General features: G+C 36.2%; 1 protein-coding gene across 14 annotated transcripts in view; it reads left to right on the top strand.

Annotated features, from left to right (window-relative positions):
* The window catches only part of DMD (dystrophin), a 2,398,628-nt gene that overhangs the window by 789,957 nt on the left and 1,583,814 nt on the right, over nucleotides 1–24,857 (top strand). For all 14 annotated transcript variants that reach the window (XM_055081921.1, XM_055081920.1, XM_028482834.2 and 11 more), the window contains 2 exons: nucleotides 14,574–14,762; nucleotides 15,682–15,863. In XM_055081921.1, the coding sequence (XP_054937896.1) occupies nucleotides 14,574–14,762; nucleotides 15,682–15,863 (371 nt within the window). The remainder of the gene's footprint in view (nucleotides 1–14,573; nucleotides 14,763–15,681; nucleotides 15,864–24,857) is intronic.

The following is a 24,857-nucleotide window of genomic DNA, read 5'->3' as shown; positions in this document are numbered from 1 at the left end:
TAAGCACGTTTTTTTAAAAATTAATTCTCTTTTTGGCTGCGTCGGGTCTTCGTTGCTGCGCGAGGGCTTTCTCTAGTTGCAGCGAGTGGGGGCTAGTCTTCGTGCAGTGCACGAGTTTCTCATTGTGGTGACTTGTTGAAGAGCACTGGTTCTAGGCGCATGGGCTTCAGTAGTTGCGGCATGTGGGCTCAGTAGTTGTGGCTCGCGGGCTCTAGACCGCAGGCTCAGTAGTTGTGGTGCATGGGCTTAGTTGCTCTGTGGCATGTGGGATCTTCCCGGACCAGGGCTCGAACCCATGTCCCCTGCATTGGCAGGTGGATTCTTAACCACTGTGCCACCAGGGAAGCCCTGAGGAAGGGTTTTGATATACTCTGCAGTAGTATACTATGTGGTAGGAATCTGTAGTACACTATGTATACTGTACTATGTGCTATATGTAATATGTGGTATAAATGTATAGTCCTTGCTATTGTGGAAAAACGGGCACATATAAAATTGGCATGAACATTCATGATGCATCTTCAATAACAAGTTTTTGTTCCATTAATATTTAACTAATACAATTCCATTTTTAGTAAGCAGTTATTATTAATATTGATTCCTGCTTAATCCTTTTCAATGCCTTTAAGTCTCAGTGTGTCTCCTCCCTTTATTAAGAAATAATCTTTCACATTCGAGTTTTGTCAGAGAGCAAGTTGGCATAGAGCATAGACCATTACATAGCTGGAACGTTTTAACATGATCTCATTTTATAAAACACGATACAGTAAGGATCAAACAGTTCTTTGTTTTAAAACATTTGCTGCTGGAAATCTGTTACTTATGCAAAAGCTTGCTGATCAGTAGGGCTCTGTCCCCTGATGCCAAGTTTTTAAGCACTTTCTACAGCTTATTGTAAATAATGCAGAGGGGCAATGGGACCCTTTAAACCCAATTCTAGAAACAAGCCTTCTGAAAAACATGGTCTCCCACAGTCAAACATTGCAGCAACTTTCCTGTTCAGAAAAATGCCAATGAATGTTCGGAGTTTTGATAGCTAGTTCTTACATTTGTAAAGCAGAGGGAAAAGAAAATATTCTTGACTAACAGTCCACAAAATTAATGTGCATATGATCGTATCAGTGTATGAATTGTGAATGTTTAACAATTAAATGTGATTCAAAAATAAAAGATGACAGTAACCAGGGATCAGTTCTTAGACCACATTCATTTCCCTAATGATCTTATCTAGTATCTTGATATCAAATACCATATGTAGGTTGATTGCCTGCCAAATGTTTCCCCCGGCTCAGAACTTTCTGCTCAACTCCAAACTTAGATGCACAATTCAAGTACTCACTCCTAGTCAATTCAAATTGAACATGTTCAAAACTGAACAGACCAACCCCCGATTCTGCTTCATCAGCAGCCCTTCCTATCACAGTAAGTAGCAACTCCACACTTTCAGTTGCCATAGCTAAATACTTGGTCTCCCTTTTTCTCACACCTTATATCATTGGTCAGAAAATTATGCCAGGTCACCATGACCAATCTGTATCCAGAATCTGGCCCCACCGTCATCTCCAGTCTGGATTATTGAAATAGCCTTTTCAGCTGGTCTGCTAACTTTGGCCCTTCCCTTACCTACATCCACTTTGTCTGCCATATGGTCCTCTTAAAATGTAAGTCAGATCATATCACACTGCTGCTGAAAATCCTCCAATGGCTTGCCACCCACTCGGAGTAAAATGTAGCCCCTCTGTGTTCTGAGCCCATACACAGTCACCTCCCTCTCCCCCTTCATTCCTTCTGTGGCCTTGTCTTCCACAATCCTTGCCTTCTCTCATTCCACTGAAACCATCCTGGCCTCCATGCCTTTGCCTCTAAGCGCATGTCCCCCACATAGTCACATGACTACCTCTCTTTCGCATCTTTAAGTCTTTTTCTCAAATGATACTCACTCAGTGATATTTTCCCTGACCTTCCTAAATTAAATCCACAGTGTCCCCTTTCTTCTTCTTGCATTATTTTTCTCCATAGCACTTACCAGCTTCAAATTTACTTATTTAATTTGTTTAGTATGCCTCCCCTAATAGGATTAGTTCCACAAAAATGTGGGTTTTTGTCTGTTTTGTGTATGGCTGTATCATTGTTGCCTAGCACAGTGCCTGGCTCTTGGTAGTTGCTCAATAAATATTTGTTGAAGAATCACTAATATGTGGTAGAGCCAGAATTTCCTATGCTTTCAGAGCCCTTCTCTACAAAATAAATAAAGGTGTGATGTATTGAATGTATACAGTATTTTTTTTCTAATTGTTTCTGTACCTGGCAAGTCTGCAATTATAACAACTTTATGACAAATCATAAAGTTTTCGGTATTATTAGTTCAATTGTCCCTAGAAAGGCTAGACAAAGATAGGTTTACCGATTCATTGTGAATATCTAACATACTTATTAAAAAGTAGAATAATAATGAATGTAACATTACTGTTTCCATGTTTAAGGATATATTACCTATAATGAATAGATAATAAAAGAGATTTAATTTTCTGAGTTCCTTAATTCTTCCCCAAACAAGAATATACATGTGTGTGTATAGTTTCTAGGTTATGATTGAAGCATTTCATTATAATTAAGTGTTTTTTATTCTAGTTATAAAAATACCCACGTCTCCCTTTTTTGGGTAATCTTTTGAAAAAAAATCCTTTTCTGAGAGGCAGTAAAATACATTTTGGCTTGATCAGATAATTCCTGTAAAAGAAAAACACATTGAGTTTTAAATCTGTTGATTTTACACATGAAGTTTTTTTTTTTTTTGGAAGTTTTTTTTTAAGTACCATATTTGTGACTTAGAATTCAAACTGTTGTCTCATGAAACTTGATATGAATTCGGTTATGCATTTGTATACATTGTTCATGCTGTATTTGGGGTGATATGTGCTGCCTCCTGAGAAGGTTCAGTTTCATTAAGAAGGTCTATATTAATATAGTCAGCACTTTTATATTTCATTAAACCCATGTTTCACTGGTCCTTAAATGGTGATAATTGGATAAAGAAAGTTAAGGAAGCGAGTCAGTCATAAGAAGTCGTGTGTGTGATGAATAGAAAGGGAGTTCTTTTAATCTTTTCTATATGTTTTATTTCAATGATGTAAAGATAATGTTACAGACATCATTGCAATAACCCTTATATATATCAATACATTATACATTTTAAAGATTTGTTTCTTCTATGTCGTTTCCTATTTTATGTAACATTTTCTGAACCATTCACTGGATTCCTTTATTATTTTAGCCTATATTTGCTTTGTAGACATTTGCAGTGCTAAAGAAAAATTGATATTTGTCCTGTGGAAAAATGTGTGCTTATGTATTTGTCATAAAACTATTAGATTCCACAAGAACCCAAGGCAAACTCAATTAGCCATCAGGTGTAATTGTGCTTTAGTGCAAATAGTTTTCTTTCCCTAGAGGACAGTCAGGAAAGCTGGTGGCATCAAATGCACAGGCAAGCCTAAAACCAAACAAGGAGCTTTTTAGTTTTGCCTACCCGGCATACTCTTTTCTACCCAAGTAGCTATTGAGTCATAAATCTTCTTTTGGAAAGCTGATTTTCAGTTTCTTTTCTTCACACTGAAAAATGGTCAATATATCGGCAATGAGTGTTATGTATTGCTCACTGGCAAGTGATATCTCTAAAGGTGGCCTATTATATGCTAAAAACAAAAGGCTTTGAGTCCTGTAGGATGCCAAAACCTCCAGTCAATTTAGTCAATATTTCAGACAGTACAGTTGGAAAAAATCAGTCAAGGCAAATTGCCATTGTATACCTTCAATATCTTTGTGGATCCCATTTTAGTTAATTTTTCTAGCATTTCTAAATGTTTTGCTGTATATGCTGCTGACAAGGAGCAAATTTAATTATTTTGAATTTCGGCAGCCTTTCCTTCCTTAGCCTTAACTTTCTTGTTGAGGTGCTAATGAGCTGTGAAAAGGCCAAATGGAAGCGAAATAAGAGCTCCAGATAATCCATACTCTGATAAACTACTCCCATGATAATTGACAGTTTGTGGTTCTTCTGGGACAGTGGGAGAAATAAACAATGTTGGCCAAGTATGTGGAGCAACTTGTGCTAATAACATTGTAAAAGAAGTTTACAAGGCAATCACGATTCTTTTAAACAAATATCATGCGTGTACCTTCAGGCCTAGGCACAATTTGATTATCCAAAAAGCTTTGTAGGTCAAATTGAGCTGCATCCCAGGATTTCTAAATCAGGAGATTCTAAACATACTTGTGACTATTTCCCTTCTGGCTTAAATGAATTTCCTTTTCCTGATTTATAGTTTCCCCAGAACAAAGACATATTTGACCTTCCTTTTCTGCTCATTTGCATGATTTTTATTTCATCTTCATGTTAAAGTTTTTAATTGCTGCCATATTTTAATACTCAAGGTTTAATTCATTGTTTTAATTTGTGTATGTGGCAATAATTCCATTTCCTTCCTAGTGTAATATGAAATAAGGCCAATATATTAAAAATACCTTTTCATAGACTAAGTAGTGATTTTGTAGAAAATTTCCAAGGGTTATACAAATCAAGAAAATGATAACTGACTCTACGCAAGAGTATTTTTAAAATAAAATGAAACATTGTTTTTAAATATAGTATTGATTATCTCAGTATGTGAACAAAGATAGCATTTTTATTCCTTTTGTTTCTTCCCTTCCTATTTTCAAAAGTAGACGAAACAATTTGAAATATGCCAATAGGCATGTTTTAGATTTTGATATATGTTCCAAGTATGATTATATATCCCAGTGATATTGTTACATATTTTATAGTATCCATAATTTTATGTGGTGATTTAAAAATTCAAGTATACCAGTAAATTTTAGGGCATTGTACTAATGAAGCCCATTGTAAATATTTAAAAATCTTTATATGAGCAAGTTATCTATTGAGAATACAGAATTTGTACACCAAAGCCAATCATATTATAAACATGTAAAATTATTCACAGAAGGGTCTAGGGGAGAGAGAGACTGGATGAATCAAAGAATTCTATCATTGGTTCTTGGGGTGTGTGAAAGACTTATAATCATTACATTCAATGTATGGCACATTCTTACATTTTTGATTTTTAAATGCAGTTTTACCAATCTAGCTATCTCTGGGAAATGCTTCTTACCCTTAAGTTATGAAAAATATGTGTGGCAACATAGTTAAAATGGTAGGCTTCTGTGAGACAGATACTGAGTTCACCTCCCCTCTCTGCTCTTTACTAACTGTGACCTTGGGCAAGTTTCTAACCCCTGTGCATCTGGTCTCCTTCCTGTAAAACGTAGACAGTAGGCATTCCTTTTGTTGTAAGGTTAAATGAGGTAGTTTAATGATGTGCTTGCAGCACACCTTACAAATAGTAAACGCTCAATGAATTATACTTGTGTTGTGTTTATAAATTCTATAGGAGTTTAGAGGATGAAAAAAGTATTATAGATTAGAGCATAGTCTACAAAGTGGGGAGCACCTAACCACAAGATACACAAGATGATCCACTGGGGTTTCAGAAGAACATAGTATGATGTCTCTTCATATGCATACTTTATTTGAAATTAAGAAAGAAAGAAACTTTACTAATTTTTAATATACAGGTTTTCAGATGATTTTGTATAACGTATGGTCCTTGATGTCCTCGATTAGACATCTTTAATCAGATGAATTGGTATTGGGCCTTATTTATTGGCATCTTTGGTGTTCTGGATGCATTGCAATGCATGTGAACAGTTAAATGCGTTTACAGGTTGTATTATCTTCAGTAGTAAAATACTTATAATACTTTGCAATAAAATCGGAGTGTCCCAGAGAATACTTTTTACTGCACAGAAATGTTCTAGTTATCACATGGTAAAGTATTGGAAAAAATGTAATATATATTTTCTCTTTCAAAAAAACAGGTGTTGCAGATATGCTGAACATTTCTGTGTTGGCAAATGGCTGTGCTTACTGTGTCATTTCTCAGACATTTCCAAAAGCAGTAAAAAGACTTGATCTCTCCTTTCAAAGCAAACTTCTGTATTAACTGACAATGATTAAGAAAGGAACTGCATTTTTATAGGAAATTTGTGTTATGGAGGGTGCGTTTCGAAAACGGATATTTGACAGTATTCTCATCATAAGTGTGTCAGTTATGAAATCTTTTACATCTACACACAGAAACTTGAAAAATTTTAAGTTCATTTAAAATATAAATGAAATGTTTTCATGAGGTTTTGAATCCATATTATAAATATAAAACTGTTTTCATTTGATATTGCAAGAAATCCTGATGTAGATAATAGAAGATTAAATTTTTTAGCTAAAACTTTTGTAATACCTGGTAGATTGGGTGCAGAGTGAATAGAGCAGCTAAGTTGGATCAGTCCTCAAAATTGCTTTGGAACAACGTGATTAAAAAAGTGGAATATAAAAAAAAATGGTCATGAAGTACCTAGGGGCAAGATGGGAATAAAGACGCAGACCTACTAGAGAATGGACTTGAGGATACGGGGAAGGGGAAGTGTAAGCTGGGACAAAGTGAGAGAGTGGCATCGACATATATACACTACCAGTTGTAAAATGGATAGCTAGTGGGAAGCAGCCGCATAGCACAGGGAAACCAGCTCAGTGCTTTGTGACCACCTAGAGGGGTGGGGTAGGGAGTGTGGGAGGGAGGGAGACGCAAGAGGGAAGAGATATGGGCACATATGTATATGTATAACTGATTCACTTTGTTATAAAGCAGAAACTAACACACCATTGTAAAGCAATTATACTCTAATAAAGATGTAAATTTTAAAAAAAGAGTAGAAAAAAAGTGGAATATGCAGTCACAAATGTTATTTTGATAAAGATGAACACTTTACAAAATTGAAGAGCATTATTGTAAGGTTCAGGAAGAGTCATACAGCAGATGAGATTTGAGCTGAAACTTAAAGGCAAATATGATTTAAATATGTTTGGGCAAGTATTTTTGTTGTTGTTGTTTTAATATGTTGGTAACAGAGAAATAAACAAGTAAGAAGGTGAAAGATGAAAATTGATTATTTGTAGGTTTCCAAAGCTGTGATAGAGAGAATAGAGGAAAACATCTGAGACCACTACATGTTAGGGTATGAATTTGGGACTGTATTCTAAGAGTAAAATCACTGAAGTTTATTGCATGTAAGAGTAAAATACCCGTTATAAACGTGGCAACTATGCTCAAGTTGGATTGAAGCAAGCAAAAGATAGAGCAGAGGGAATCAATTTGGGGAGCATGTCATTAACCTCATTTTTGTGTTGTTTTAGCACAGAGTTTCTCAAAGTGTCACTCCTGACATTTGGGGCCTGATCTTTTTTTTTTGGAGGCGGGGTGGGTGGTGGTAGTACTTATGCTGCTCTTGAGCTGTGCAGTGTAGAATGTTTAGCAGCATTCCTGGCGTCTACCCACTAGATGTCCCAGATGTCAGTAGCACCCTCTACCCCCAGCAGTGACGATCAAAACTGCCTCCAGATATTGTCAAATGTCCCCAAGAGGGCCAAACAGCTCCTGGTTGAGAACCAGTGGTTTAGGGTGATGTCACTAGGAATGAAAAAGAAGAGGTGAATGTGAAATAAATTGTAAAGTATGTTGTTTGCTGGACAGCTTTCAACCAAATTGTTGAAGATAAAAGAGCAAGTCATTTCAATAATAATAAAAGGGTTTTATTTTAAAGTAATACACACATATGTCTTTATGACATGTCTTTTCTACATCAGACCCACTTGGGACTCTGTTTTGCATTCCTACTCATGTTTTCCATCGCCTCATTTTATAATATATACGTATATACCCTTAAATTCTTTTATAGTATCTTCCCTAAATCAGGAGTGATTCCTCCTAGCTTGTATCCCACCCTGACTTTTGAGTCTTTTACTTTAAGATGTGAAAAGAAATATTAGTACAACAAGAGATAAAAAACTTGTCAAAAGGTTTCACAACTTTTATTTCTTTCAAATACAGTGAGCCTTTATACACTCTTCTCAGTTCTCTAAACCTTAAGATTAAGAGCTTTAATTGTTAATGAGACCCTGAACTATATACCTTGAAGCATGCACACTCTTGTTAGGAGCCAATGATAAAACTGAAGAACTGCCTGTTGCCTTCAGCTGACTAATCTACCTGCTCCAACAGGGCAGAGGTCTGCTCTGGTCTTTCATTACTTGGCTTGAGGCAGAGGGCAGAATGTGTGGCTGTTAATGAAATCTATCCAGAGTCTTCCCAGGGCTTAATATCATTTGCATTTCCCTTATAAATGTCAAAAAGGCCTTAAACAAAGGATCTCTTTCCTTGAAGAGAACAGGTAAGGCTGTGTGTTTTAGAATCCAAGCAACCTGGTTTCAAATACCAGATCAGGCAGCTACCTTTGTGACCTTTGGCATGTTATTTAATTTTTCTGTTCCCGTTTCCTCATCCTACTATTTTCTGTCATCTTGAACTGTTGTGGTGAAAGATGATATAATGCACGTTAAGTGCTTAGCAAATTGACTGACACAAAGTGCCCAATAAATAATGGCAGCTGTTGTTATTGCTATTAGAGATGTAGTTGTTGTTGTTGTGATGGTTGTTTTAATATTGCCATACAGCAGGCCATACTTTTTCCGAAATCCTCATTAGGGCTTAACTTTGAACTGAATTTCAGACACAAGCAATATTAAAAATTACCTATTTAATGGTATCATTAGATTGAATGTCATGTACAGTGTTGCATGATGGATTAACTTCTCGTAAATCACTTCTGTAATCATTTTTCAAACTTTGAATAATACCCTGGTTTACATGTTATATCTCAGAGGAAACACAGCAGAAATGTGGCAAGAATGTTTCCAGATATAAATCCTGGTTCCTCTGAGCTGTTCTTCTGTTATTTAGTAAAAGTACCACTTGGTTATCCCTCTATGATCCTTTAGCTTTCAAATAATCTTTCACTGAAGAATAAAAAAGATTATAGAATACACCCAAAAATGCACCATCCATGCATTGTCTTAGACTGTGTAAAAAAGAAGTGTGACACATTTAAAGGAGCTAAGTGACAAAACTTTCAAAAGTTCTTGAAGCATTTATACATTCAAGTACAGTAAAACTGTTTTTATCCAGGTTAAAACTCATATCACGTTTTAAGGTTAAATTTGGGGAAGTTGCCAAAATAGATCAGTTTCAACAGAAATATAAAAGTACTCAGTGATAGATTGTGCCCTCTGGAGACGTCCCAGCTATTTTTCTAAGAGCTTTGTGGTTTGCTGGATTGCTGGTTTCACTACCTATGTGTTGCCATTTGATGACTTATCTCAGCTTGAATTGCCAAAGTCATGCTTCTAAAAATACACACAGCTTATTCAACTGTGTTTCCTCATAAAAATCATTTGCCATTTCAGCGAACATTGGTCCCCAAATACAGGCATTGCAGAGCATTTCTTGCAAACTAGAATGTGCTTAGCATTTTATATGCATCATTACATATAATCTTTTCAACAGTCCTATGGAGATATATTATTATTTTCTTTGTTTTACAGATGGGGAAACTGAGACACAGAGAGGTTGAATAACTTATGCCAGGTCAGCTAGATAGTAAACTGGTTTTTAAAAAATATTTATGTATGGAGTCGTGTCAAGCCTATTGCTAGAAATGAGTTTCCAGACATTTGTCCTGGACATTGCAGGACTAACACATCTACTTATTTGTCTTCCCCCATTACTTTACTCTTCTGCTGTCTACTCCTTCACCTGTATGCATTAGCAACATCTTCAAGGAACACAGGTGACAATATCTAGTAATTCTGTGCAAAAGGGTAGTCATTAAGCCTTTGAAGTATGTGGGTAATGTTGAATAAATTTTAGTGTTCTTAATTTTGGAAACAACGAGAATTGTTTCATTCATCCATTGTTATGCATCTCATCTGAATCATTATTTGCCCAATGTACTGCAAACATAAACTACTTTTATAAAGACAGAAATTAAAATAAGACCAAAGCATAGGAAAAAAATTATTTCCAGTTGATCCTAGCATCTCCGTTCATGAAATGATTGGTGTCTCTTTCTTATGCATAGATCTTTTTCTATAAGAAGCAAAGATCAAGTTTCCTAGAAAATTTTCTTTTCCATAATATGTATGAACTAGCCACAAGCTAAAGTGAAATATGTAATACTATGACAATGAATACATATTTTGGGAAACTAAAACCAAAGCTTAAGCCTATGTGTCCTTGTTTGTTTCCAAATTCTCTTTCAAAGATGGACAAAAAAATAAATAAATAAAAAGAATATGTGTTTTTCCAAGGGTTTTATTGCAAATGTGCAGATGTGGAATGCAAACAAATTTCTTCTTTCATGGGTTTACCTGAAATTCTAGAACCATTTCCAGTTTTGTTCCATGAGCTATAAAATTTTTTTTTCATCTTGATCCAGAACATATATACATATACATTTATACATAGGCACACATATATATACATATCTGAAACAAAAATTCACAAAAGAATCTAGTCCTTAATATAAATTACACAGACTGGTATTTTTATTCTATTTAATTTTAAATAGAATGTTCCTGGTCATGACCCACTAAAATGATTTCATGAATCACTGATGGATCATGACTTACAAATTTGAAAAACAGTGGTCTAGACAGAGAAAGAATTACTCAGAGTCTAGCTGACAATTTTGACCATAATCATGTATATATGTAGAGCTGATTTATGGATATAAATAATGATTAATTGAGTTATTTATGTAATTTTACATAGCTTATTCATGTTTGAATTTACCTTTAATATAGCTGTCTTTGCAAAGTTTTCGTTTTATGAACATCCTCAGCCAAAACTTTTAGATTCAGAATTTATGAGTGCTAGACAGCATGTCCTTGAGTATAAAGATTTGCCTTCTAAAATTTTCTCCAAAAATTCAAGCCTCTGTAAATATCAGTAAATCATGAGCTGTTTACTTTTTTAATCTAAATTGTACAGTAGTAAAATATAGTATTGTGTTACTTGAGTAATAGTGTTGTTTACAATTTATCATTTGCAAAAGATTATTTGAACTCAAGATTGTTAATAATTTTTAGAACTTTTAAATAGGAACTAGATTGAAGTTCAGGTTCAGAAAGGTTTGATTTAATTGATGCTTGCTCTTAGAAGTTTCCTGGGTCATTTTTTCTATAGGAATTATCTGGCCCTTGAAATCTGGACAGTGACTTAAGAAGGTAACCTTGGAGCAGGTTGTGTTTCAAAATGGTTCTTATGTGTAGAAGAATCGAATAATAATTAATAGCTATAGCCTACTCTATTGGGTTCTTGCACAAGATCAAGTATTCTGCCAAACACTTTACATGCTCTCCTTTAATTCTTACGGCAATCTTAGGAAAGTATTATTGTTCTCATTTTACATAGGAGGAAGCTAAGGCTAATGATGGGGCTAAGTAACTTTACCAGGGTGACAAGATTCAAACACTGATTGTTTGGCTCCAAAGCTCCTGGGTTTTATAACCACGTTTTACTGTACATAATAAATGTCCCATCTCTTCTCACCCATAACCCAGGGAAGGCAGAATATCCAGGAGTGGACTGTACTTTTTTTCCACCTACATACAGGGCTGGCTAGCAATTTGTACAGCTCAGTGAAAAATGAAATACGGAGCCCCTTGTTCAAAAATGCAGGAAGGAAAGTGCTGTTAAAATTACTAAAATATAAAGCTGTTTACTTTATTCTATGGTCTTTCTCTCAACTTGCCATCGTGTTTTTATTTGCTATTTGACATCATACTGAATAAAGAAAATTAAAATTTTAAAGTATTAGCATGAGTTTTACTGCCCATTGTTATATTGTGCAATTGCAGTTGTAAATGTAAATATAAGATCGTTTAACTCAAGCAGAATCACCAGCATTGCACAATTTGTATTTCAGAGCTTGTGCATGCGTATGTATTTCATTCTTAACATGGAAACATTGTACAACTAAGCTGTTTTTATTTCACTTCTTGATAGGTGTTAAGTTCTACCAATGTCCTGTGCCTTCAGCTTACTGATGAGTTAAGGAAGGAGTGAAAGGAAAGGAACCATCTTGCCCTATCTTTCCCTTTCTTTCTCTGTCATCAGTTTCAGCATAAATGGTTGGCTAATACAGGAAAGAAATACGAGTAAGAAAGGATATGATAGGGTTCTTTGATTGTTCATGTCTTCTTAGGATTGCCTTCTTTCTGCATTGGAAGCAAGTTCCCGTTTAAACAGAAAGCATGACTTCCTGGGGCTGTCAATGCCCCTCTCATTCAGTCATAGTTACCTTCCGCTCACTTTGAGTCTGCTCAACTCCCACATGTCATGGGTCCACCAGAATTCTAGGCTCATGGGACATTAGAAACACTGTATGCATATGGGGCAAACACATCTATTGCACTTATCTCCTCTGCTCATGTGCATACTTCATCACCCCATTGGACTTCACTTACAAAACCCAAGTTCAAAGATAAAATTATTAAGAATTTTAAGACGGCAATGTCAAAAAGCAGATAAAGCAAGCAAGGGGTCGTTCTGAGTCTTGGGCACCGTAAAACTGCTCAGGTTGCCCAACCATGAAGCTGGTTCTGTCTACACGCATCTCCCAGGCTACGTTTTTGTGACTTTTTTCCTCTTAATGATGACTTTTATATTATTATTTATAGTATTTAGGGGTAGAGAGAAGGGATGCACCGTGAAACTTGTTCTAACCCCTCAGACCTTCAGAACTTGCCTTGACCTTGGGAAGGGCCAATGCGACTAGCCCTCTTGGGGCATTTATGCTCTGTTTGAGATACTGGAGTTGGTTGATTTTGAGTTAACAGGATGACATTATTTCTGCCAGTTCTCTAGAAATAGATTAAGAGTGCATCATTTGATGAAAATATTACACCAAAGACTGCCACTATGCTTTTTCGTCCTAAAGGACTTAATAGAGAAATTTATCATTTTAAAGTTTCAAAATTGGAGCATTTATCAGAAGAGCACAATTAAGTTGGTGCTAGCAGCTCAGTGGGATAAGGTCCAGAATTGCTGGGGACTGGAAATTCAAGGCAGGCATGGCAGGGAAGAATCATCAAAAGGATGAATTTTGCTCTAGGCAAGGTCATGAACCCTGCCCCGCCACTGCCCCAAGTAGCTTCTGGTTGTTCTACAGTGCCGTTTGTTTCCTTTGCAAAATCCTGTTTGTTAGGGCCCAGTGCTTGCTTGCTCTCTTTATAGGGTGTTCAGAAGATTCCTCTCCAAATATTTCTCCAATATTTTTGCTCTGACTACTTCAACTATTTGCCTGTGTCCCTTACCTCAGCAAGATACCCTCTTGAGTGTGGGCCTTCTCAGGATTTCTAAAGCCCAGCAACCTGCCATGAGTGCAGTTGGCCTAAAGAAAAATTTATGCAGATTTTTTTATTTGTTCAAATTTTTGCTGTTGATAATTGCCTTCAGGTTAAAGCAGCAGGCACATAGCTTATCCCAAGAGCTCTCTCCCATCACTTGGTAGTACTGGTCCCATAGCTCCTGAATCTCTGCAAATACACAGCCAGGTTTAGAGGTCAATATTCCATCCTAGAAGCTACCGTCAGCTCTACAGGTGATTCTCTTGAGGTCTCCATTACTTGGCTTGAGGTGGTGGAAGGTATGGACGTGCATCGCACTCCAGGGGAATCCTTTCTCAACAGATTTCTCCAGTCTCCTTGTTTCCTCTTACACACCTTTAAGCTAGTCAGTGGATTAAGGGTGGTGGGACAGTTTTGTGGTCCCTTCTTAGCAATTCCTTCATAGGTGGCCTGGATCTTCTCTTTAGAATTATGAACACTTTGTTACCATTGTTCTCAGCTTTAGGATCCAAGGAGAAATTACAAGACAACTGTTGGGAATCTCAGTTAACATCCTGCTAAATAAATCTGGTAGCAGATACTTCATATTTTGCTTTGCCTAAGATAATGTCTTGTTATTTAAACCATGGCCTTCTGGAAATAAAGGCTTAAGTCACAGAAGTCATTATACTGTTAGAAATTTCAGATGTGTGAATGAGGTTATTTCTTTTTAAATTTTACCTTTCCCCCACTTATCTTCATACTAATAACTTTTCCGGTCTGTGAATTTTCAGAAATATTTTATTAGGGGCTCTTGGGAAGAGATGTTTCCTTTAATGTTATTGCAAAAGTTATGTAAATATAATACCAATAATGTATATGTAAAGGATTGAAAATATGAACTAAAAAAGTTTACCTATGGATGAAAATCCATGGCATTTAAAATACAACATGAAGAGGTGATGTACTAATTCACTCTTTATAGTAATCTAGAAGAGCTTTAATAAAATATTAATTCGAAGTGGATTCCAACTGCCATTTGAGAATTTGTGTGTATATTTGTGGGGATGTTAAAATGCAGGCTCGTTATTGTATGTTTTTGCTGTTCGTGTCTCTGATAATGCAAGTGGACATTTCTAGCATTTTAAATATTTCATTCGATTTATCATTTAATGTACTGGAACAGTCTGCCAAGATACTAATTGTATAACACCCAATTTGTTTTATTGTTCAGCGTTTGGAAGCTCCTGAAGACAAGTCATTTGGCAGTTCATTGATGGAGACTGAAGTAAACCTGGACAGTTACCAGACAGCTTTAGAAGAAGTACTCTCATGGCTTCTTTCAGCTGAGGACACATTGCAAGCACAAGGAGAGATTTCTAATGATGTAGAAGAAGTGAAAGAACAATTTCATACTCATGAGGTAAAGCAAAACATTGATTAATGGGGATTTCCTTGGTGGTCCAGGGGCTAAGACTCCCGGGTTCAATCCCTAGTCAGGGAACTAGATCCCACATGCTGCATCTGAGAGATCGCATGCCGCAACTAAGAGATCCCATGCCGCAACTAAAGATCCTGCATGCCGCAACTGAAAAAGATCCTGCGAGCCACAGCTAAGAGTTGGTGCAGCCAAATAAATAAATAAATAATTTTTTTAAAAAAAAAAAACATTGATTAATGAAACAAGGCAGATGACGTATGATAAGTCTCTCTGTTTTCCTCAATTACTCTATAAGGTCCTTGTATTTTGATAATTTAGTGTTTATTTTGAGAAGGAAACAAGATAAACGTTCATGTGTTTGGCATTCCAGTAGCCAGCTTTGGAAGTTGTCCTTTGGAGAATAACACTTGAAGATGCTGAGATTAGATTCTGCCAAAGACTCATATAGGAATATGAAAGGCCAACTCCCTTCTCTTGGGTCAAGGTCAATGCTGAGATAGAACTTACACTCCAGAGTACCTGTGGGGTATCAGGCTGAACTACCCTCAGTGGGAGACTTTTCCTGAGATGACACACTTACTTGGCTTTCTCCCCTCCCCACTCCTGTTTCCTGCTTCTTTGGCTCCCTTGTAGATCTCCCCTGAGATCTCCTCCTTAATAAATCACTAGCACATAAGTCCTGATCTCAGGGTCTTCTTCTGCAGAAGGTGACCTAAGCTAGTAATTTTCCTTAATTCATATTAAAAACAGTATTAAGTTTTCTTAAAAATTAAAATACTTTTACTGGGAATAAAGTTTAAATGGGCTACAAATTTAAAATTGCAAAAAAAAGAAAAAAAAGATTCAAAACCATAATGATTTCCCTACAGTGTCAACTCTTATCAACTTCTTTCTTTGTCAGGGGTACATGATGGATTTGACATCCCATCAGGGACGGGTTGGCAATGTTCTCCAATTAGGAAGTCAGCTGATTGGGACAGGGAAATTATCAGAAGACGAAGAAACTGAAGTTCAAGAACAAATGAATCTCCTAAATTCAAGATGGGAATGCCTCAGGGTAGCTAGCATGGAAAAACAAAGCAAGTAAGTCTGTTTTTAATTTCTAACAGTAGCAAGTTTTAGAATCTTACTATTATTTTGATGCAGTTTCTTGTTTAAGTTAGGATTCTCAGTTCTTTCCTAAAGTATGCAGCTCTTCTTCAGGGGGCATTTTGGTTAGATTTTCATGTCTGTTATATTTTGGTTTTCACTTTTGTAATCGAAGTGGAGATATTGGAGAGAAGAACCACTATCTACAGAACTATACTTTAAAGGTTCCTAAAGTTGTTGTCATAGTTAATATTTTCCAAGTTTTCTCCAAAAATTAAAATGTGAATATAGAAGACGTGAAGTTTACACAGGAAATCATGCACATAAAATCACATATTAGGTACAGTTGACAGGAAACTTCTCTTCTGAAGGAAAAGCTCTTAAAATATTAGTTTTTCATATGTTTATGGAAATCCTCTTGAAAAAAGTTTCTCCTGTGTTTGGAAATCCTTCTTCAAGTACTTGCATGATTGTGAATTATCTTAAAAATATATATTGACTTAATCAAAAAAGAATTTTTCAGACATTTCTGAAAATGGCAAATTTCTTATAAAGGTAACAAGTAGATCTCATCATTTTGAATGTGTTGCTTTGATTTATATTGTTAGGAGTGTGTATTCATGTAGAGCCTATTGAGACAAGATAGATTTATTTTTAAATGAAAAGAAATGAAGTGCCAACTGTGGATTTGAATACATTAAGCTAAAGAAATTGTCCAAGCGCCTTAAGTTTACTTAGCTATTATTTATGAAGATTAAAACCTTTAAAATAGGACCAAAGAAACTCATTAGATATGCTGGGAGGATTGTTATTCCAGTACTAAATTATAGTGTGACAATAGGGAGGGGAAAATACATTTTTAAGCTCGTGTATTTTGAAAGAATAAATAAAACATATATAAGATGGAATTTTCACGAATATTGGTATTCTAAACCTGGAGATACTAGTCTGTGCATGTTGACTTTTTCCCCAGCTGTGATCATTTCGACGATTGCAACTAACCCCAGATGTGAGAATTATAATAGCCATATTATATTAAGTCCCCCCCCCCATGCCCAAGGCTCAACTAGTTTATGCCACCCATTTATCATTATAAATCATAAGATATAGAGCCTCCTACTTGTGGTCATATGCCAGCATTCTTCAGGTTGCAACTTTTCTTTGCACCTGTTTGTGCAACTTAAACAGAGCAACCTCAGATAAAATTTGAAAGTCTTTAAAATCCAACCTCCTCCTTTACTGCCTTTCCCATAGTGGCACCACCCTCTTTTCCTTCGTGCATTCTGTTTTGCCATCCTCTTCTGGAGGTTAAATAACCTCCATCGTTCCTCACGCTCTTTTTTCAATAGGACTAACAATATGGGATTAATTATTCATACTAACAGTTAATTAATTGCAGCTTGAGACTGAGTTGAGAAAAGGTGAATTCAGCCTAAAATTAAAATCCCAAGTTTTTAATCTGTTATTATAACATTTAAAAACAGGTTAATTTTTTAAAATTCCCTTGTTAAAGAGATATCTACCATTAGGTGATGGATGACAGCACACACACACATACATGGATGACCATGTACACACACATATGTGTGTAATTTCCTCACCCCCATCCTGCTGGAGGATGCAAAACCTGAAATGGCAATATCACTGAGCTAAGATTGACATCAAAGTATAGTTTGTCCTTAGGGAAGTTTGGAGGACTTCGGTTTGTATTTAAGCTTTTAGAATGATTAACAAGAAGGTAAGGGCAGCCTCTTAGCTGGCATAGCTTTTGCTAAAACATAATAGAGTTTTTAAAATGAGACACTAATACGGAACTGCTTGTAGCACATAGACTTGTCTGGACAATTTGTTGAGATACACATACACAAAGCATTATTTAAGCCAAGCAAATTCAGAAATTTCTTGTGAGTTTGTAAATAACAGTAAGTTTCACATACCACTTTCACTAACTTTGTGGGTTTTCATGCGTAAAATTCTAAATGAGATAAGCCATTATGCAAACTATGGAGGACCTGGCTTTTGATAGATTTTTTTTTTAGAGGAATCAAAAGCTGATTATAACAATAGCATGTTGTCAGTATTTAAAAAATATAATTTGAGGTTTTATTTAATGATATAGTACATTGCTACGTGTTCAGTTTCTACTATCATGGCCATGTTGATGATTAGTTTCAATTTGGAGCATTACCTATTGTTTCCAAACATATGACTACTTAGGAGTAGGAAGGCATAGTAAATTGCTAACAAACAAAAAACGGATTAGTCCGTACCTTTCAGCTTGCTCCCACAAAGAAAGATAGGGTATGGATAGACCAGTCAGAAGCCGTTATCCCTGCCTAAGCATAGATTTAGGGTGAGAGGAATGATAATTAAGGTTTCTCTAGGCCTATGAGATATAACCAAAGACAGCTAGAATTCTTAAGTTGTTGTCTTATCACAAAAGTAAAAAAATTGGCTGGGAATACAGATAAAGATAACTAAAATCTATGAATATTTACACTTATAAGTACTATCTACCAACATATCTATGAACAGTAATCAAATTACATCCAATATATAGTCATTGTGATATATATATAACACTATATATGTAACAGTGTGTATATATACATACAATACTATCTACATCTGTATCTATCTATATACACACAAATATTAATAAATATTAATGGACTGCCTCAAAATATCAGTTACATTTCAAGGCACTGGGGATACAGTAATGAACACAAGAGGCAAGGTTCCAGAAGCTCTAGAGAGTCTGACATCCAGTAAAATTAAAACACGCACACACAGACACACACACACACACACACACACACACACGAAAAATATCAGATAGGAATACGTTTTTTGAAGAGATTAAAAGGTAATGTGATAGAGTTTGAGGGGCTAATTTAGCCTTTGTGACCCAGGAATGTTATTTCTGGGGCAGTGCCATTTAATTTGAAATTTGAATGACAAGAAGGAGCCGCCATTTGCAGATGGGGCGGAAGTACACTTCAGACAGAGGGAACAGCCAATGCAAAAGCCCTAAAATAGGGACAGTCTGGCTTGATAGAGGAAGCAAAAGGCCAGCATGGCTGGAGAGTTGCAGGTGGGAATATTAGATAGCTGAAGTATGAGATGGGGTTGAAACATAGGTAGGGGTCTTGTCGTGTATTGCAGTGTCAGGGTAAAATCAAGGGCTTTGAGTTCTAGCATAAGTACAAGAAAAAGCCATCAAAAGGTTTTAAGCAGGGGAAAAACAGGTAAAGAAAATATCGGTAATACCACTAGAAGAAGACAGGGCAGTTATATTCAGTGCCATAGCTCAGGTAAGAGATGCTAGTATCTTATGCCAGGAGGTGGTTGTAATAATACATGCATGTATTCTACTATCTTATCCCAATCATTAATTTATAAACCATTCCTGCTGTATTTATTTTCTTTTTTGCTGTTCTAACAGTCAAGATTTTTTTTTCCTCTGGAAATAGGCATCCTTGCCTCATACATACAGATGCTACCTTTATACAGGTTGTATCTAGGAAATGCTGTTTATCCCACAAACCGTTAACAATTATCAAACAAAACAGGAAATTTTAAAAATACAGAGGTAACAAAATGCTCTGATTTCCAACTTATGCTAAATCTACTCTAATTTGCCTAAGGGATAAGGTCTCCCTTTCTCAAACACCTATTTCTGTGAACTGGGCGACATACTTTCCCTCTGTGGTCCTCAGTTACTGATTTCTGGAACAGTGGCAGTTCCACAGAGCCTGGCACACCTCTAAAAGATACTGGCCAAGATAAGGTATGAAAAGTAGATTGTGAATGCAAAATTATTACGAAATGTAAAGAATTATCATCATTATAAATAAGATGACTAGCCGTGGGTTAATTATTTTAACCATACTGTATAACTATGCCTCATATATATTTTTTGCTCTTTTTTTCCTCCAGCCTGTTCTAATTGCCTTGCTCATTTTTTCCCCAAAGGATTTGTTTGTGGATGTTTTCTGTGGGGCAAGGGAACATGAGCAGTGTGATAAAAATTGCGTTTGAAGTTATAATTTTATTATTGAAACATTTAAAAATATTCCTTGCAAAGGAATGTAAGTAAAAACATAAATATGTAGATGCTTCTTCCTTTCTTCCTCCGTTTTATTCTATTCTCATTTGATTCTTTCCTTATTAATGTCTTTCCTCTTCAATTCTGATATCTTCGTGGACATGAATTGATAATGAAGCAAAGGCTAATATAATAAAGAACTTTGTTAAGATATCTCTAGCCACACACTACCTTGACATAAACATGCTGCTGTTGGTCAATTACCAATCTTTAACAATGTTTATGAGATTGAAATGAAAGAACTAAGTGCCATTGATTGCATAATTAAAATAAAATAATTAAGACAAGACAGTATCTGTTGACATGCTCGAGCTGGAAACCTTCAGAAGAGTAGGCAAAATGATTTTTGTTTTGTTTCGTTTTTATGCTGTAGAATACCCTTTGGGTGGTGGGAGGTGAGGGAGAGAGAAGAGAAAGACAAAACTTCCCTCTGTGGAAGTACAAGAAGACTACTGGCGTAGGGAAAACAGAAGATTTTCTTCTCTATGAATAAGCTAATTAATTTGATTGAAAAATGCAACCTGCAGAGAGCAAAAGAGATTTATTGACATTTCTACAAGGACTCATAAAGATAAGCACAGCAAGTTCCATCAGCTTCTCTGATAATTGTGGTTAGGACATGCAGGGGGAAACCAAAACCTTTGTGATGGTGAGGGAAAAACAAATGAAGGTGAGTCAGTAAAGAGGCCAAGTGAAGTTATGTTCTGGTTTACATCAGCAGGAGGAGAGATATGAATAGTCTCTGGGTGAAAATGCAAGCCATAACATGGGAAATAATTGTGAATCACCATCAACATTTTGGCTGGAGAGAAAAATATGTCTAACAACTCTGGCTCATCTTTTTTTTCTCTCTGTCTTTCAAATGTCTGTTCCAACCTGGAAATGAGATAACATATGTGAGAGTGAATAGAGCAAAAGAGTTGCTGAACAAATGGGTGGGTTGTTTTCTTCCAAGTGAAGTGACTAACATATTGCACATGTGAATATCTGAATGAATGGATGAATAAATGAATTAATTTCTTAAGTAGTTCTAATCTGTTAAATGAATTTGTTGCAGTGAACTTTTTAACAGTGTGTAATCTTAGACTCACTTGTCATTTTATATCATGGTTTCATTAATACATTTTTTTCTTCTAATCATGTTAAAGTAAGAATTCCTTGCAGATCAAGGTAGTTCAGGAACCACTAGCAACAACATCACCTGAGACGTAGTCAAAAATGCAGAATCTCAGCCCTCATGCAACAGAATCAGAATCTGTAATTTTACGAGAGCTCAGGTGATTCCTAAGCACCCGATTTTTCTATCAACCGAGGTGGGCCAAACATATAAACTACTTTCTCAGAAGCTCCAGAAATGGTGCTGGTGATGTCACGTTCAGTCCTCAAATGTTGACATGGAATAGCAAGATTCTTGTGAACGAATATACAATAGAGACAATGTAAGAGTATTGACAATTCATTATTGGCCTAATAAGCAACAGTTATTAACATACAGTAAGCTGATCAGGTTTAAATCGATATGGCTGGCCATGACAATCTTTTCTGTAAACAACACACAGTTAAAATGTGGACAGAGGGTGAGGGCCCAGGTTCAGTCCCTGGTCGGGGAGCTAAAATCCCACAAGCAACGTGGTATGGCCAAAAAATAAATAAATGTGGACACAACTTGTTCCGATAATATAAAGTATGTGACTCTCATAGTTTAAATTATAAATAAGAAAGCCAAATCTCTGGAATTCAGAGAAATGAGAGTCGAGAGTAGCATTTTTTGGAACACTGCTTTTTCAGAAAGATAAATAATAATAATTAGAAAATTAAGCTCAATGATTCATTCATCCTTCTAACTAACAATTCTTACCTCCTGTGTTCCCTGCACCGTTTTAGATACTGGGGAAATATTAGTGGGCAGAACAGACTAAATCCCTCTATTATTGAGCATGCCTTGTTCGTGGGAGGAGACAATTAAAAAATATGTAAAATATGTATATCATAGCAGATGGCATTAAATGATAAAAAGGGGGAAAAAAGGCAGGGGATAGATTTAGAGAGTGAAACGTTGTGTTACTGTGGGTACGTGGTCAGTTAGGGAAGGCCTCCCTGATGAGGTAATATTTAAGAAGAGGCCTAAATGAAGGGAGGGAATGGCCATGCCAATAGCTGTGCCAAAGGGAAGCAAATGGCAAGATCCCAAGGCAGGAGTGATCTTGGCATGTTTGAGAAACAATGTGTCAGGTAAAGTGTTGCTTTTCTCATTTATGGCTAGAAAGCTGATTTAAATTAAATCAGTGGACTGTCTCAACAGGAGCAGATTTAATGGAAGTTGACGTTTTATAATCTTAATTCTGGTATTTCTGGTTGGAAAAGTGTAGACATTTTTGTACTATATCGTCTTATGTCTGATTGATAAGTGATATTATTTATGCATTCAAGAAATATTTACCGTATGTCTAGTGTATGCCAGATATTATATAGTGACATAATTTTTGAAGTTGAGAGTGGGTTTCTATTGCATAAATTAATATGATCTTACAGTGTCAACATACCCCATTTTTACTAGAGATAATTTAAACAGACTTCCAATCATATTTAAGAGTCATCTTTGGTTTGTGATGACATCTGAGAGTTTCTTCACCCAGTTTTTAAGTATTTAATCAGGAAGATTGAATTGAGTGTTGCCATAGTGTATTTGCCACAAGAATCTATTGCATCCAGCCATGCAGCTTCTTTATTATGTTACTGTTACTATTTTGAATTTATGCTGTCAAAATGCAAATGAATTTGTTTGCATTTTGAACTTTAATATTGCTCTGGATAGTTGAAGAATCTCAGTAATTAAACTGTTGTTAAGCTATATGGATGGAGGAATAAAATAGCATCAAAATCCAAGTGGAAAGGAAAGTTTGGTGTGATTTTGTTCTCAGAGACATTAAACACTAGTTCACTTTTGAGATTTATTATAAAAACCCCCAGCAGTCCTACGTGATGTATGTCCCCTCTTCCGTTCCAGTTGAGGGAAGTGGCTGAGGTAGCATCACCCCCTGGCCCTTGCTTCTCTGTGGTCATTGGGAAAGTGGCCCCATTCATGGCTACTTTAGTCTTGGGGGATTGCTAGGTGCTTCATGTGACAGAGCTCCCTTTTGGAGGTGAGGTGGCAGAAATCAGGACCCAGGAATGGCTCAAGTTGGGGCCCCAATAAGTGATCCTCCACACCTTAAGCTGGTTCACCAACATCATCCTCAGGATACGGGTGAGCCAGGACCACATGGGCCTCCTCTTTACTCAGAGATACTGGGCAAATAAGAAGACAGACATTCCTGGAACTCATTTGTTAATTCAGTAAATCCCAATACAATCCAAAAAAAAAATACAGTGGTGCATTTTTGTTTCACAGAGTCCTTTTTGAACACAGTACTGTTTTTCATACTCCATTCAGTGGAAAAATAAATACTAATACATGTTTGATTTTGAGGGAGGATCGAAAGTTTCATTTCTGTTGTTGGAAGAGAAACTTTGCAGCTGAGTTCTTTCTAAAGTATTTATTGTGAGGCTGTAGAATAAAAACTGTGGCCTCCACGACCAGGTTGCAGGGTATAATAGAATGGTAGGTGTGAGAATTATTGGGAGCTTTCGAAAAATGTGCCTGACCTGTTCGCCTTGCTTTCTTCCCTGGCCCAAGATGTCAGTGTACCGATTGGTGGGAGTGGTGGTGTTGTAGAGAAGAGGATGGACACGTTTGTTTTGGGGGAAAAAAAGAAGCTCTTCATATGATTCTGTTAGACTGTTGCCTCACTTCATTCTCCAATGGAAACTCCTACTATACTAGTGCCTAAGATTTAGAGACAGAAGACGACTGTCCAGTGTCAGCCTTTGCAGCCGGGTCTTTTAAGGTGTGGTTAGGACTTGGAGGAAAGAGGATAGCCTTTTTGAGGCAAGGAGGTGCAGGGGAGCAGGAGGGATTAAGCACTTGCACAGATTCTGGTGATAGACTTTAAGAAATTTAGTATGGGAACTGGCAGAAATTGGTGGGGGAGGTGGTGACAGTAAAGGTGGTCAAGTAGAGGTGACAGTGATGGTGAAAGTCTTATGCATTTGGGGGTCATTACTTTATTGGATTCTTAGTTTTAAGCCTTATGTTTTACAGGGCATTCAGTGACCTTTGATAAATGTTCTAAACCTTGAGAGTTGAAAAATACTTATGTGCTTTATATGGCCCATTCATTACTGCCGAACAACAGAAACCCTTTATGTATTTGTACATATGTGACTGAAAGTTTTCTTGAATTTATCAATATTGTTTTTCTATTTTAAAGCAATGTTTGCTTTTTTTGCCTGGAATATATCAGATTTTCTGATTCTTACATTTAATGAAACATTATAAATATTTTAAATGTCTAGTCATTCATTTTACTTTGTCACCATATGTTTGACGGGAACCGGCTCTCAAAGTGTATGGTGGTTTCTGTCATTAATGTAAACCTCATAATGTCCCCTTGTTTTGGTGAGAAGAAAGAGTAAAATTTTCTATTAATGACAAAAATCTAGAAAGTCCCAGTAAATGACCTTCTTTTTTCTTCTATTTTTCCTTCTTGATAATCACTGACATAAATGAAATGAGGAATAGATACAAAAGTTATCTCTAAAGAAGTATCATTAGTACAGGTAATATAGCATAATGGTGAAGCAGACCCCAGGGCCACAATACCTGATTCCCAATTTCCCACCTCCCCTTGTTTGCCTTTTGACTCAGGTAAACCTTTGTTTCCCCCATCGGTAAATTGAGGCTAATATCAGTTCCTGCATCATTAGGATTAATTACAGTAATACCTTAATTGTCTGACAAATGATGAATATAATTTATTACTCACAAATAAAATTTTATT

This window comes from Physeter macrocephalus, chromosome 21, assembly GCF_002837175.3.
Source record: "Physeter macrocephalus isolate SW-GA chromosome 21, ASM283717v5, whole genome shotgun sequence".
NCBI classification, from domain to species: Eukaryota; Metazoa; Chordata; class Mammalia; order Artiodactyla; family Physeteridae; genus Physeter; species Physeter macrocephalus.
Note: the sequence above shows the minus strand (reverse complement) of the source record. Positions and strands in the feature narration are given on the sequence as shown.